General features: G+C 45.3%; 1 protein-coding gene across 2 annotated transcripts in view; it reads left to right on the top strand.

The window, feature by feature from the left end:
- HPCAL1 (hippocalcin-like 1) overlaps window positions 1-11,278 on the top strand; it is a 50,136-nt gene extending 38,858 nt beyond the window's left edge. For both annotated transcript variants that reach the window (XM_010566679.1, XM_010566680.1), the window contains exons 2-4: window positions 5,405-5,854; window positions 7,022-7,127; window positions 10,085-11,278. In XM_010566679.1, the coding sequence (XP_010564981.1) occupies window positions 5,477-5,854; window positions 7,022-7,127; window positions 10,085-10,182 (582 nt within the window). In that variant the 5' untranslated portion in view covers window positions 5,405-5,476 and the 3' untranslated portion in view covers window positions 10,183-11,278. The remainder of the gene's footprint in view (window positions 1-5,404; window positions 5,855-7,021; window positions 7,128-10,084) is intronic.
- Window positions 11,279-14,268: the final 2,990 nt, after the last annotated feature.

The raw sequence follows: 14,268 nt of genomic DNA, 5'->3' as shown, positions 1-14,268 counted from the left end.
AATGTTACTTATTTAAATAAAAGCATGATTAGTCACTGAAAGTGAAAAATTTAAGAAGCCCATTTATTTATTTAGTGTGGTCTGTTCTTCGCTTGTCAGGTTTCATTTCTCTGTTTCCCCGAAGGCAGCAGAGGAAGGAGCTTCAGCTCCTCTTGACGCCAGCCTTTTTCTCTCAAACCCTGCAGCATTTCTTCAGGGCTTGAATTTTTCGCGGCATTATTGATCGAGGTTTCTCTTTTGTCTTGCTGCTTCTAACATTAACTTTTCAAGAGGTGAAGGTATTCCTTGTTGCACTTCAAACTTTATCAAAAGGTGTTACTTTTGGCCCTGGGTCTACAGCCTGGGGAGACGAAGTGGGTGCTGCAGTAGCTGGTACGTGCTGCTTTTGCTGCAGGGCAGGAAAGAAGTTCACATGGGTTTACCAGGCAGGACCAGATATCTATAGCAACATATTTGTATATCCTGTGCCTTCTCTATTTCAACGCTTGTTGCTTAGGATACTGGCATTAAAACACATAACAAAATCTGCTCTTTAGTCCAGAGTTCGTTATCCATCCCAGGCCCATGTAATTGCACGTTTCCCCTCCCAGTTCAGATCAGACCCGTTGACTGGCCCTGGGCAAAGCATGGTCCAGAGGATGTCATTATAATCCAGTTTTGCAGCCTATTTGCTATATGATCTTTTCGTACCACTAGGCATTTGTTGCTAGCTGGGGTGCCCAGGAACCCATCTCCCTCTTGCAGCTTGGCCCACAGGAGCTGGAGTCTTCTTAAATACATCTGTGTGTTGACTGTGTTGGTGAGCACTGGTGCTACCAGAGCCCAAAACATTTTTCCTCGAGGGTGTCTTCCTGAAGTGTGGCAGCACACATCTTTAGTGACTGAGGCTTTTGTTTCGACTACCTGTGGGGTTTTTGTGGGTTTTTTAGGTTTTTGTTTGTTTGTTTCTTAATACATGGATCAAACTTTAAAAAATACAGCTGCAGAACAAGGCACCATGGTTGCTGAATTACCCCAGGGGAGCAGGACCTCCTCCTGGCTCTCATCTTCACCTAGCCATAGGAAAAAAGATATTGAGGCTATTCCACAGAATGGTGAAATTTTCTCTGGGCAACCTATGCCAGTGTTTGACCACCATCACTGTAAAACAGTGTTTCCAAGCAAAGCCTTTTCTAACATGATGCTCACAAGGTCGGTGTGGGCTAAATCCTTTTGTCTCTTCTTCTGCACCCCAGGGCAGAAGGCATCAGTGATGGATCTAATGCTTTAGGTGTTTTAATTAAAAATAAAAAAATCTTCCACCCCTGCGGGAATGGTTCTTGCATTTCAGACCAACTAAGAGCAGTATTTGCTGCCTGGCTTATGCTGTTTGTTTGCTTTGGGCTCCTGCAGTCCCTGAGGCACTGTGCTATAGCTTCAGGACCATAACAGATCTCAGACATGCTTCTTCTATTTTATAAGTGAACACTGCAAGAGAAATGGTGCTAGATTTCCCCCTGCAAAGCAGATACCTCAGATAATATAAAGAGTATTTACTCTATTTCTCTGTGAACTGTCTTTCTCTGCTGGAGAGCACCTCTGTCCGACAGATGGGCATTTCATCAGTTTTCGTCTTTTTATTAACACTGAATCAGTATCCAAGGGGGTTTGCACAAGGAAGTGCATCTCCAAGGAGTCATCCCTCCTTTTGCAGCCGTAACTGATGCACTAAGAGGATCCCATCAGGAGTTCAGTTCAAGGGATTTTTGCCTTCAGAAGGTTTGCATTGAAAAAGCCAAGTTGGTCTCCGGCTTTCTGGGTTACATATTCAGAGAACACTTCTATCTGCAGTAACTGGTGATTGATGGAGAGTTAATGCAAAAGTAGGGTGCACTGAGCTTTGTTAAAAGTATTTCAAATACTTCAGTGCATGGATGCTGACAATCAGTCTATCTATTGGCAAAAACACAGAATTGCTACTTTAGCTGTTTCAGAGTTAGCTACAGTTACTCACCGTACTGCTGCATAACTGGTGTGTGTCTTGGCCTCAGTAAATGACCTTTTTTTCTCGTTGCTAGGCTTTTGCTATGAGATTATTGCTTATTTTTGGTGAGTCTAGAAGGACAGAGGATATATTCAGGTAGGAGTTCTCTGGCATCTCAATTTCTAGCCTGGGTGGACATAGCTTATTGCAGGCAGGTAGCATCACCGCATAATTTTAACAAAAATTTTGGTGTGAAACCGGAACAAAAATGCATCTGCGTTTCCCCCTGTCTGAGCCTTACATGACTGAGCATCACTTTCATGAGCAATGACATACTTGTGAAGTCTACTGGTCTGCAGTTATACTTCCAAGCTTTTCCTTGTCCGATCACCTCAAGGACATTCCTGCGATTGTTTTTGTTACTGCCATGATAGTGCCAGGTGACCTGAGGGCTCATCAAGCTAAGCAGAGATGGACCTCATCGCAATGTATGTGGCATCGCTTCCCTGGATTTCACCCTGGTATGATGGGAAATGAGGGACAGGCAGGCAGTGTTGGAGTTAGGTCTCCGCTGACTGCTCGGGGCAATGTTGGGTGCAAGGATGTGTCTCCACCCTTGCCTTCTACACCCGCTGCAGCCAGTGATTTGGCTGGTACAGGCTTGTTAAAAAAACAACCCACAGCCCTAATCACAAGACTGACCTGAGCATCCCAGACCCACTCCTGTGATTCCCATTAACAACCATCCTCCGAGTGGTCTTGTGGCTAAATCAGCCACTGAGCCTCTAGAAAGTGATTTGATGAAAGCATTTTATAGCAATCGAATGAAATGTCAGTTGGATGCCAGCAGCAGGGGTTGCTGTCATGATTAATGAGATATTTAGGCATTTCATTTTGGAGGAGCTACCTGCAACACAATTCACATTGAAGCTGGTTTTTTTTAGATTGGCTTTAATAAATTAATGTTAATGTTGGTTATTTAATTATTCACAACAAATTGGTTACAACAACTGCAGGGTTATGTTTGGGTTGAATACATTACAAAGCCTTTCACAAAGCTCATATGTAAAAAAGGGTTGTGTTCAGAGCATTGCACATTACTTTTCTGATATAAAATGATGTAAAAGAGGAAGGGTTGAAATAACCTGTAATTTGTTGAATGCAAAGACTACTTGAATATAAAGCTTTTGAAGCCGATATTAAATGAGCATCCGTCCAAATAACAGGATATATCTTATCACTAGTAGTAGTGAATGCTAGTAAATTAAATTATCATCTTGTCTAGGGGCCCCTATTTTTAAGGGAACAGGGATAATAAAGGTATTATAGGAACAGGGAGAAATGGCAAACCTTTGCAAACCTCTTTTAACTACCAGTTGGAAGTTTTACAGTCCCTTAACCATGTGCATGATTAAAGCTGAGGTTATTTCTGCTTAAAGTCCAGCTCCTGCATTAAGTGGGCTCTGATGCTTCTGTCCCTCTCCCAGGGAAGTCCAAGACAGCGGCTGGCAGGCAGGGACTGCTCTTGGGCCGGGACAGTAGCTCTTACAAAGCACCCAGGCATCATGAAGTGGAGGGGTTCACTGAAGGATGGAACCTGAAGGTATCTCCTCACCCAAGGACAGAAACATGGTGTTACAATTTCTGCTCTTAAAAAAAGGACCACAGTCCGTCTGTTATTTGCTCCAAACCAGTGTTTTCTGCAAATTGACTGCAGCAGAGTAGAATATTGTGTTTTCTGCCCTTGGCACTGCAAGGATGAATATCTGGAGCTGGGGAGATTCAAAGATGGAAAGGCAGTGGGAGCAGCTGGGAGTTAGTGGTTTAACTGGAGGGCAGCCCAGTACTCTCCTAGGGATGATGCTGGCAGGGACTGGGAGCTGTAGCATCCCTGCATATTGGGAGCAAGTAGAGGTGTGTCAGGGGCCCAGAGAACTCTGCAGTATAATGGACAAAAATAGAGCTTTGGAGCTGAAATATTGACAGCTTTTCTAGAAAACAGACGTGCTAATATAACACAGTTTTCCGTTAAGCCCAATGCATTGAACTAATGAGCAGCTGGCTGTTTTTTGTCTCTGAGTATTAAGCCACAGAGCAGGATGTGGATTTTTTACATTGCTGAGGCGACACAGAGACTAAGTGGAATACAAATCAAATGAGCTTAAATTCAGCTGTTGAAAATCTGTCAGCTGTAGAGCAACTTATTTTTTGCTGACCTTTAACTTTTTTTTTTTTTTTTAGGTTCTTATGCATGCCTGGGATTTTTACTCTCTGGGAAGTGCTTAGCCCCCGTTATATTTTTTCCTGGTCTCTGTGCGCTTTGTTGCTCAGCTCTTGCAGTTTCCATGTAGCCATGCAGTGTTACTGTGGCCAGTTACTAACCTACCTTCTGCACCAGCTGTGAGCAAGCCTAACAGGGGCATAACAGGCTGTGCAGAGAAATGTCATTTATGCCGGACCAGTCATAGGGGTTTGGATGTGACTTTGTGCAAAGCTTGTGAATAAATTCCTGTCAGTCTGGGGGAGGAGATGCAGCTCAACCTCTTGCTTGGCAGCTCGGTTTGGTATTGCTGGGAAACCATGAAAGGCTGAAAGGGGTAAAAGCCAAAAATACATCATGGTATCTTTTTTCTCCTGTTGTTTCCTAAGTGCAGATTGACCATCTTTCATTTTGTTGAAGGAGCTGTCCTGTTGCCAGGCAGTCACCTGCGCATCACAGGCACTGTCAAAGGAGGGGACAAACCCTCCTGAAATTCTGATAAAATCCTGAGGTTGAAATGCCCTTTTGCCCACACTGGGGAATGTTGAACTTGCTGAATAAGCTTAGAAAAATATAAATCCCAGTAAACCTAGCAGGAGTTGCTTTGCCAAACATTTTGCTTTAAAAAGCCCTTTTCTCTGCTTGCCTGGGAAGGCAGAGGGTCGCGATCTGCTGGAAAGGATGAAGTCCCTTGTGCTGGTGCTGCTGTCACAGGAGGAGGGAGAAGATGCTCCGTAAGCCAAGGGTTCTGGTTGATGCGAACGCGGCTGGCACGGAGCCACCTGCCCTTCCTGCCCCTGGCTTCATCCTGGCTTACTTTCACTTTTGAATAGATGGATTTTACTTTCCATCGCCACTGCTGTCCCTTCCCGCTTGGTCACCACAGCAGATCAGCCTGTTGGGGTGGGTCAAGAGCTCGGATCCAGACCTGGCCATATGATGCAGGAGTGGGATTGTAGCAGAAAAATAAAATAATGAGGATTATTATTTCCCAAATAATAAACATTAATAATAAGGGTTAATAATTCCTAAATAGTCCCTCCCAAACTGCCTTCCCTTGTCCTTTTGCAGCATACTAGTAACTGAGAGAGCCTAGAGTGGAGGAAAAGAGGCCAGATGAAATGAGATCTTTTCCCAGTGATTTACAGCATCCTTTTTCTCCTCTTTCCCCCTTGCCCCAGGCAGGGTCTGCGTTTACTGCAGGGCTCTGCCTGCCCCCAGCCCCTCTCCTCTGAACCCGGATCCAGAAGAGGATGGGAAAGCAGAACAGCAAGCTGCGCCCCGAGGTGCTCCAGGACCTGCGTGAGAACACCGAGTTCACAGACCATGAGCTGCAGGAATGGTACAAGGGCTTCCTAAAAGATTGCCCGACGGGCCATTTGACTGTGGAAGAGTTCAAAAAAATATACGCGAATTTTTTCCCCTATGGTGACGCATCGAAGTTTGCGGAGCATGTCTTCCGCACCTTTGACACCAATGGTGACGGGACGATCGACTTTAGGGAATTCATCATCGCCCTGAGTGTCACCTCTCGGGGCAAGCTGGAACAGAAGCTGAAGTGGGCATTTAGTATGTACGACCTGGATGGCAATGGGTACATCAGCCGTGGTGAAATGCTAGAAATAGTGCAGGTGAGATGTTGTTTCTTGTGTTCATGTTGCTGTAACCTCTTTGCTCTAGGACATCTGGAGCTGGAGATGAGGGATGTGCCAAACTGGGTCCCTCCTGCCCCAGGGAGGCTCCTGAGCCCGTGGTCCCCAAAGGGACACTGGGGGCCATGGTGGGACCTACAAGGTGCAAATAAGGAAAGAGCCTGAGAGATGAACAGGGCGCTGTGCAACTGGCCCACAGCCAAAATCTTGCAGCTCTCCCTAGGTATGTCTTAGTGGGGTGTTGATGGGATCAAAAAACCCTGAATGCAAATTTTACTGACCTGATTAATCTCAAAATTAATACTTTGAAACTTCAGATGTGAGTCAACATGATCTCCGAATGAAAGGCTGTAGCGTGTCTTCGTCTCCGGAAGGTTGGGGACAGATTGCCCACGGGCTGTACTGGGGGGCATGCGGGGCAGAGCCCCCTGTGCCCCTGCCCCACATGCTGGCTGGGGCTTGGTCTCGGGAGTGGGCTGCTTGTCATCCGCTCTGCAGCTGAGATGTGTCTCCAGTGCACTGCAAGGGGCACTGGGAAGCACATAATGCATCCAGCCAGTGCCCCAGTGGTGGTCCTCATGGCTGAGCAGGGATAATTTAGGAGGAGGGCTAGGACTGCAGATGTCCTAAAGAGGTCTCATCTTTATTCACATTCTTATAAGTCTGAAAATGTGTTTCCTTACCTATCCACAAATAAAAACAACCCCTATTCCCATATATTGATATTCACCTATCATCTGTGCAACACCCCACATGCATAAATGTAACTGAGTGTGTGTTGAGAGCCAGCCGAAGAGGCGATGGCTTAGCCCAGTTGCAGAAAAGAGAATTACACACCATTGCCTCCTGTATCTTAGCCCAGTCCTGCTCGTACATTAATCTAGACACTGACTTTCAGTTAAACTGACCCAGCGGTGTGGGAGCTTCTTTTAAAGTGTGAATGAATACAGGAAAGAAAAATAAAAAAAGCTGCAGTCAGAAATTCCTATTTGTTTTGGTTTATAAAGTCCCACAGCTGCCTGCCAGGGTCAGCTGCCTTTTTTATTGCTACACGATTAAATTCTTTTTCTCAGTCCTAATACTTTATTCTTTGGGTTGTGTTTTTCCTGTGTCTTTTTTTATTTTTTTATTTTTTTTAATACTCAGGCAATCTACAAAATGGTTTCATCAGTAATGAAAATGCCGGAAGATGAATCCACTCCTGAGAAGCGAACAGACAAGATCTTCAGACAGATGGACACAAACAACGATGGTAGGATCTTCACTGGCACCCCTTCACAGGCTCTAGAAGTACAGGTTTTCTAGCCCAGCGTTGCTCGAAGCAGATCATGGTAGTTGGGGTGGGTGGGAGGTAGAGGGCAGGGATGTCCCCACTGGTACCTCTGGTGTCTGCCTGACCTCAGTGAGCATCGCCAGTCCGTAACAAGTAGGGTGAATAAGTGGGCAGCGGGTGAGAGACTTTTCCTGCTGGTGGGACGAAGGGAGGGGAGGGGAGCAGTCCTACCCTGACATTTTGCAGGTAAATCCCCTACTGTAAAGGCTCCTCTGAAACTTCACTGAGTCCAATGTCTTTGGGTTATTTTCTCTGGGCATAGCACGAACCAGGCACAAGGTTTTGCTCCTGTTGCCCTTGATAGGGTTGCAGTCCTGGGCTTGTCATCAGTAATGTGGGTTGGGGATGCAGTTGGGTACCTGAAAGCAAAAATTCCCCTGGGTCCATAATACTTATTCTCTGTGCATGTTTATGGCGTGTGTGCATATGCAGATGGCCACATGCAGTCCTGCAGTGTTTATTCTGTTGCAGCATGCATGTCGGGGGGATGTTAACAGCTCCTAAGGCAATTATGGAACTACTTGATAAATTATCTGACAGAGTACCTGCCACGACCCCTCCACCTGAGCTAGCTCATTTCCTTAAGCTCGAAAAACACAGGCAAAATTGAGCAATTTCCTCTGCCCATCAGCCTACCGACATGTTTCCTCTTATCCCAGTCGAGGTGGAGTTTTCTCTGGGAGTTACCGTGGCAGTGAAATCAGGAGCTGTATCCTACTGATGTGCTCAGTGGGAGCAAAGATTTGGTTCTAGTGCTGAGATACGGAGACCTGGAAAAATATGATCTTATGTGTAGAAAGGCTTTTATTTAAGAGAATTTTATGGCTGCGTTTTAGCATCTGCTGCTGCAGCCCTCAGGGCAAATTCCTGCCCTTGCTGAAGCCCTCAAGTATTTTACCTCTGACTTCATCAAAACTAGCACTTCATCCCCTGACTTCACATGTGGAGGGCCCTAAAATAACATGATTAAAGTATTTTTATTCTGCGGAAAGTAGCCGTGCGTGCAGATGTGCGACAGAGTAGTGCTCAGAAAACCTGCTATATACATCCTCCATCTGTTGCTGAAATAAAGTCATCCTATTCCCAGTAAAATACCAGCCCTGCAAGCCATGCAGTGCCAAGTAATAAAGTCTGTGCATGGGGAAGCGCGTGTGCTCTTGGTGACTGGAAATGATTCTTCTTCCCTGTCTGACTGTTGGACGTGGCAAATAGATTTTGATTTGTGCTTTGCTTTTAAGTAATGCAAGGAGAAGGGAGTACTAATAAATGTCCTGATAGTTATGAGTACTCTTTTTCAGGCTTAAGAAAACCCTTAGTGTGAGAACATTAGCTTAAAAGCCAGAAATTTGTACAGAAGTGTGCTATGGGGTTTTGAGCTTCTGCAATTTCTGCAAGAGGAAGGTTTGCTCGTTCCTCCCTGTTCGACCTGACTCAGGTGCTGGCCACTGAGCTCAGTCCTCTCCCCATCCCCGTGGCAGGCTGGGAGCATCCTGGGGCTGGTGAAAACTGGCATAATGAGCTTGTGCCTCCCTCCCTTTGGGGGCACATGGCCAAAAGTGGCAGCAGGCAGCTGCCAAGTGCAAGATGTTCATGTGTGGGTCCTGCCTGTCTTGAGCGGAGCAGTTTGGGTTGCGTAAGGATGGCCCTGGGGTGTTGTGTGAGGGTCGGGGTAGGTCATGCTGGGAGCATGAGGTAGATGAGACATCACTGGACATGGTGTCAGGGATGCAGCAAATGCTTGTCTCATCCAGTTTGTAGGGAAAGTGTTTCATTTCTCCTTAGTATTGCTACAGCTTATTTCTGCCATGGTTCAGAGTGCTGGAGCAAGAGAGTGTAGGTGATAGTAGGCAAGGCAGAGGCTGCTCATGGTCTCCTGATGGCATTGGTGCAGCAGACTGGTCTTGAGCTCAGGAAAAACCTGCCAGGAGGCTGGGTCACCCCAGGATGAGGTTTGGGAGAGCGGATGGGATCTCTCCTCCTTGCTGTGCCATGCTATGCTGTGCCACAGGACTGTTGGAACCAAGGAACACCGGGGCGGTTGCTCCTCGTGGTTGCTCCTCCAGAGATCACCTTTTCAGACCCACAGACTGTTACAGGGTCTGTCCAAGTCAGTGCCTCTGGCCTAAACCGAAGATGTGTAAACCAGAAACACTCAGGAGTGACACGTGGCAGTAAGTGGCTGCCCCAAGGCTGTCTTTTCTTGCTGCCCCAGGAAACCGGTCCTGTTCCTGCACACCCAGCCAGGGCACAACAAGCAGCTTGTGGAATCATAGAATAGTTTGGGTTGGAAGGGACCTTTAATGGTCACCTAGTCCAACCCCCCTGCCATGGGCAGGGACACTTTCCACTAGAACAGGCTGCTCAAAGCTTCATCCAACATGGCCTCGTAGGTGCAGGAGAAGCCATCACTGCTCAGCCCTACATGTCACAACAAACAAGGGGCCAAAGTGGGGCGATTTGGGATATTTAGGTTTAAATTGTCGTAGTAATATAAGCATCATTTTCAAAGCATACATGTGTTCAGGTACCATACCTTGTGTTCATGTGTCACATAATTTGTATAGTCTAGTTCTGGGCAAAAAGCTGCCAAATGATATTGGAACAGTTGTTTTTATATTTGGCACTGTCTTTTTAAATAAAAAAATAACAATTATTATGCTAGATTGTTTTGCAGAAGAAAAATGCATCTGGGCTTAAGGGCTTGAGTAGGATTTGGCTGCTGTGCATTGCACTAAATTCCCCTCAATGCCTTTGCAATAGATTAAATATGCGTATGTTGCTTCAGTAAGGAGGGGTTTTTTTTAAGCTATGGTGATGGTGGCAGCAACAAGTGACTTTTTAAAAATTATTTCTATTTTGTGTTTCCTCCCTTTCAGGTAAGCTGTCGCTGGAAGAGTTCATCAAAGGTGCCAAGAGTGATCCCTCCATTGTGCGGTTGTTACAGTGCGACCCCAGTAGCGCGAGTCAATTCTGATTAAAGCGGACAGTGTGCACAGAGAATCTTGGCTTGTGTCCTTCAAGCTTTGCTCGCAAACGGATGCCTTCTCAACCGTCCCTCCACACTTTGCGGATAAGATCCCATTGCCAGATAGTGTGTGTGTGTGTGTCTGAGCGAACCAGCCCTCGCTCCCCTCACTAACACCAGTGCAGCTCTCCTTCGGCAGCTCCGTTTCTGCTTCCCCGTAATGTTACAATTCACTCTACACATTTTAAACATTAATTGAAACGTATGTTTACATGCAGCTACAAAAGAGTTCAAATCGCTGGTGAGATACCACTTCACTTAGTCCGTGAGAAAGGTGATGTTCTAGTAGTTGCCAAGAAGATGCTAGGTAGGACTTTTACCCGACATAGCAGATGGTAGATAATTTATTTTGCTTCACAAATTACTATGTAAAAAAAAAAAAGTGGACTGAATGGAGTAGGAAGTTTAAAAAAAAAAAAAAAAAAAAAAGGAAAAAAAACCAGCTTTCCTGGGCATGGTTCCAATTTTCTTTCTGAGGAAAATTGCTTGCACTTATCTAATGGTCTTTACTTTCTTTTAATATATATATATAAATTATATATATATGGTGAAGTAAAATTTTAAATATTTAGGTCATCTATTTAAAGCATAAAATAGAATTCAAGCTTTGTTTCTTCTAGTCGTTTGTGATTTATTCAAATCTTGGAGATTGTTTTTTTGTGATATTTATGCATTAGCAAATTGCTGTTCCAAAAGAAATGCATGACTAGCAGTTTGTGGATATTTCACTCTGTTTAATTCCTGAATGCAAGTATTTGTTCATTTTTACTGTCAATCGTTCCAACGTTACTGTATTAACAAAAGACCTGAAAGGAGTTCATCCTCATTTTGTGTTTCTCAGTGGAGTCCTACTTTCTGGTGGTTGCTGCGTTAAATGGCTTTTGAGTGCCCCGAGGTGATGTGACTCGCACTGCTGTTCTCGACTTGGCTACACCTCCTCCCTTTTGCTGTCAATATGTTAATAGTCTTGTGCATTCCAGTGTTATTTAATATCTGCCTAATGCCAAGAAATATTAATTGAAATAAAAGACTACTTTTCTTGTCACTGCCTGTCTTGGTCTAACCCATGCAACAAGTTCCTAACATCACATATTTGGGGGAAGGAGGAGGCTGGCTCCCTGCTCCCAGGTCCCCTGCCTGTCTTGTCCGAGACATGTTGCCTTGTAAGTACGCAGGATTTTTTGGGAGCCTGCTGTTGCAGCTGGGTTAATGCAGTGGTGTTGGTGCCTGTGGGATCCAGCTCCCAGCTGGGTCCTGGGTGAAGGCAATTCCTTGGCAAAGACCTCAGGAAGGTGACAGCTCAGTTTCTGCTAGATGCAGAACAGCTCAAGGCAACGAAGGGAAAGCTGTCTGGGCTGTTGTGACCGTGAATTTACAAAAATAAAAGTTTCTTGGTCTTGTCAGGTACCAAGTATGTGTTGTTGGAATAATGTTTGACATTGGTAGCCTGGGAAGCAGTTTTCCCCATGTTTATCCGGTCTGCAGGTAGCTGCGTAAGCCTGTCCTCTCTGCAAAGTAAAGTATCAACAAATGATTTGGCCTGAGGTTAATGTTAAGCATGTAATTAAGGGATTTTTTCTGTGTAGAATGTCCTAGTAGTGGTTAGGTGTTAATACTTTAATATTAAAAAAGAGAGAGAGAGATGGTTGCAATATCCAAATGGAAATGTGTTGTTAGGTCGGACGTGGTCTACAATACAGACTCATGTCAGTGCTGCCAAGCAGAAAAGTGTGTTCATGGTTTTTTCCTAGAAATTGAAATTTGAGCTATTAAACTAACAGTCCTTTCAACCGCAACACCCTGCTCATGAGTGCAGCCCTGAAAGGGAGGTTAATCAGAAGCCTGCCTGCTTTCCCAGAGCGAGCCCAGCAAAAGAAGCAAACTATTGGAGGGGGGGGGGCTGTGGTGTTAAAGATGCTGCAGATATTCTTACACTAATGGCTCTTCTTATGGGCTGGGTAGCAGTTGTTTAGATGCACAAAGTTTAGATGCAAATTGGCCACCGTGGGCTTTATTGTCTCTCTGCACTCGGGAGAACTGGAAAAACATCTCTGACCTTGTCATGGGATGGTGCCTCTGAAAGGGACCGCAGCATTTGAATCTTGTTTGTGCAATCTTAAAATGAGTCAGGCATATTTTTAGTCAAGCATTGCACAATATTGTGTTCTTGGGTACCAAGGATGTCAAAACTGTTTTCCTGTAGCGTTCATAAATGCAGCAGTTCTGCTGTCATCATTCATCTGCTCTTGTAAGTGGGACTTTTGTCACCTTTTCCACCTTTTCCTGACATCTCTCCTCTTCTGGTTTCCACTTCTGTCTGTAGTGAATAGCAAGTTTAAGTAGCTGTTTTACAAAGCCCAAACTCTTCTCATTTGAAAAGGAAAAAAAAAAATCTTAAAAAAAGCTCATTTTGACCTCATTTTTGCAGAAACAAAATGAAAGAGAGTCTGAACTGTAGCGGTCAAAAAATTCCCATTTCTTTGACTTTCTAATTTTTGCTCTGAAATGTGCTGAGGTATCCACGATAGAGTTTGCTGCCCGCCATGGGCTGACAAGCCCCTGAGCAGCCCTGTGCAGACACTGGGACTGTGTCCTGCTTCATCCGGCCCAATTTCTTCTGCCTTTCTCCTTGTCCCTTTAAACTTGCCAGTCCCGGGTTTGATTTTTTTAGGTTGTCCTATACTGCTTTCCCAGCTTTTAAGGAGTTTCTTCTTCTCAGGGCAGGGTGGGTTGGCTCCATTTCAGATTGGGGCTGGCACAGGATGTGCGAGCAAGGCGCTCCCAGCTTGCCTTTTGGAAAGCAAGCGAGGAAGATGCCCAGGAAAGGTGGTTGTGCACAGCATCCCGGGGGGGCCAGGGGGATGCTCTGAAGCCTGACCAGGCTGAGCTTTTCAAAGGTGGCTTCTGATACGGAGAACCTTTTGATTACAGGCCAGCTAAGTACTGGAAAGGGCTTTATCTGCTGCTGCCAAGCAGCTCTCTTTAAGAAAATCAGACCTGCTTCAGAGGCTGAAGTTGTGCATCTGCAGTCACTGGGTAACTTTGAACATCTTGACTGTGCTTTGAAGAACTCCTCTGAGGATGTGCCTGCTTCCCCAACTGGTAACGAGGGCTAGGAGGGGAGAGCAATTTCCAGGCTTGTCCTCCAGGATGTGTCATTTGAGAGCTGATCCAGGCGGAGTTCAAATCCGATGGAGACATCAGTGAAAAGCAACTCCCAAAGCTTTACTGCTCATCAGACTCCGGAGGGTGGGGGGGTGTGGGGGTGTCTTTCAGGGAGGGACTGGTGTGTAGGGGGGTTAATCACTTGCAAAATGATGTCCAAGTGATTAATAGAAAACTTCAACTTGTTAGGTGACTTTGGTGTTTTGGCAAATTGTATGTTTAATGAAAAATGGAGTCTAACTTAGCGAAAGTGGAGTTTAGCACAAAAAACCCTCATCAGCAGGTCCATTTTTACCTTGCTTTAATAAGCTATGCAATTATTTTCTTACCACAGAGATATCTAGCACTATGAAAGCTCTGGCTAATTACTACATAAATTCAGGCTTTTCTGTATGAATTGCAGGTCCTATTAAGCTAATTCAGAATTATGTCATTGCCTTTCAAATTAAGTTAGTGCCTGTCTGGTTGCAGCTTAACTCCAGCTGAGGTGGCAAAGGTGCTTGGATTTGGTCTGGTGTTTCTCTGTCACCAGGTTTGCAGTGGCCATTTGTTTTTAAATAAGGCCTTTTGCAACGTATTTTTAGCATTAGCCTCTGAGTAATAAACTCCTGCGAAGAACAACGTGAGCGTTTCTGCAGCCACTGGGCAGATGGTCTCCATGGATAGTCCCCAATCCATTATGCAGGGCACTCTCTATTCATATTTAAAGGTTAGGAACAGCCATCAACTTTAATGGTCCAGTGGGCAGACTGGCATTTTGAGATCCCCAGGCTGCATGATGGCAGATATATTGCTGATGAACCCGGTAATTGCCATTACCTCTTTTGTGAGGAGAGGTGCTTCATTGAAAAGAAGGAAGCGGGGGGGGGG

Source organism: Haliaeetus leucocephalus, unplaced genomic scaffold (genome assembly GCF_000737465.1).
Source record: "Haliaeetus leucocephalus isolate CR32 unplaced genomic scaffold, Haliaeetus_leucocephalus-4.0 Scaffold217, whole genome shotgun sequence".
Classification (NCBI taxonomy): domain Eukaryota; kingdom Metazoa; phylum Chordata; class Aves; order Accipitriformes; family Accipitridae; genus Haliaeetus; species Haliaeetus leucocephalus.
This window is presented reverse-complemented; position numbering and strand designations above follow the sequence as displayed.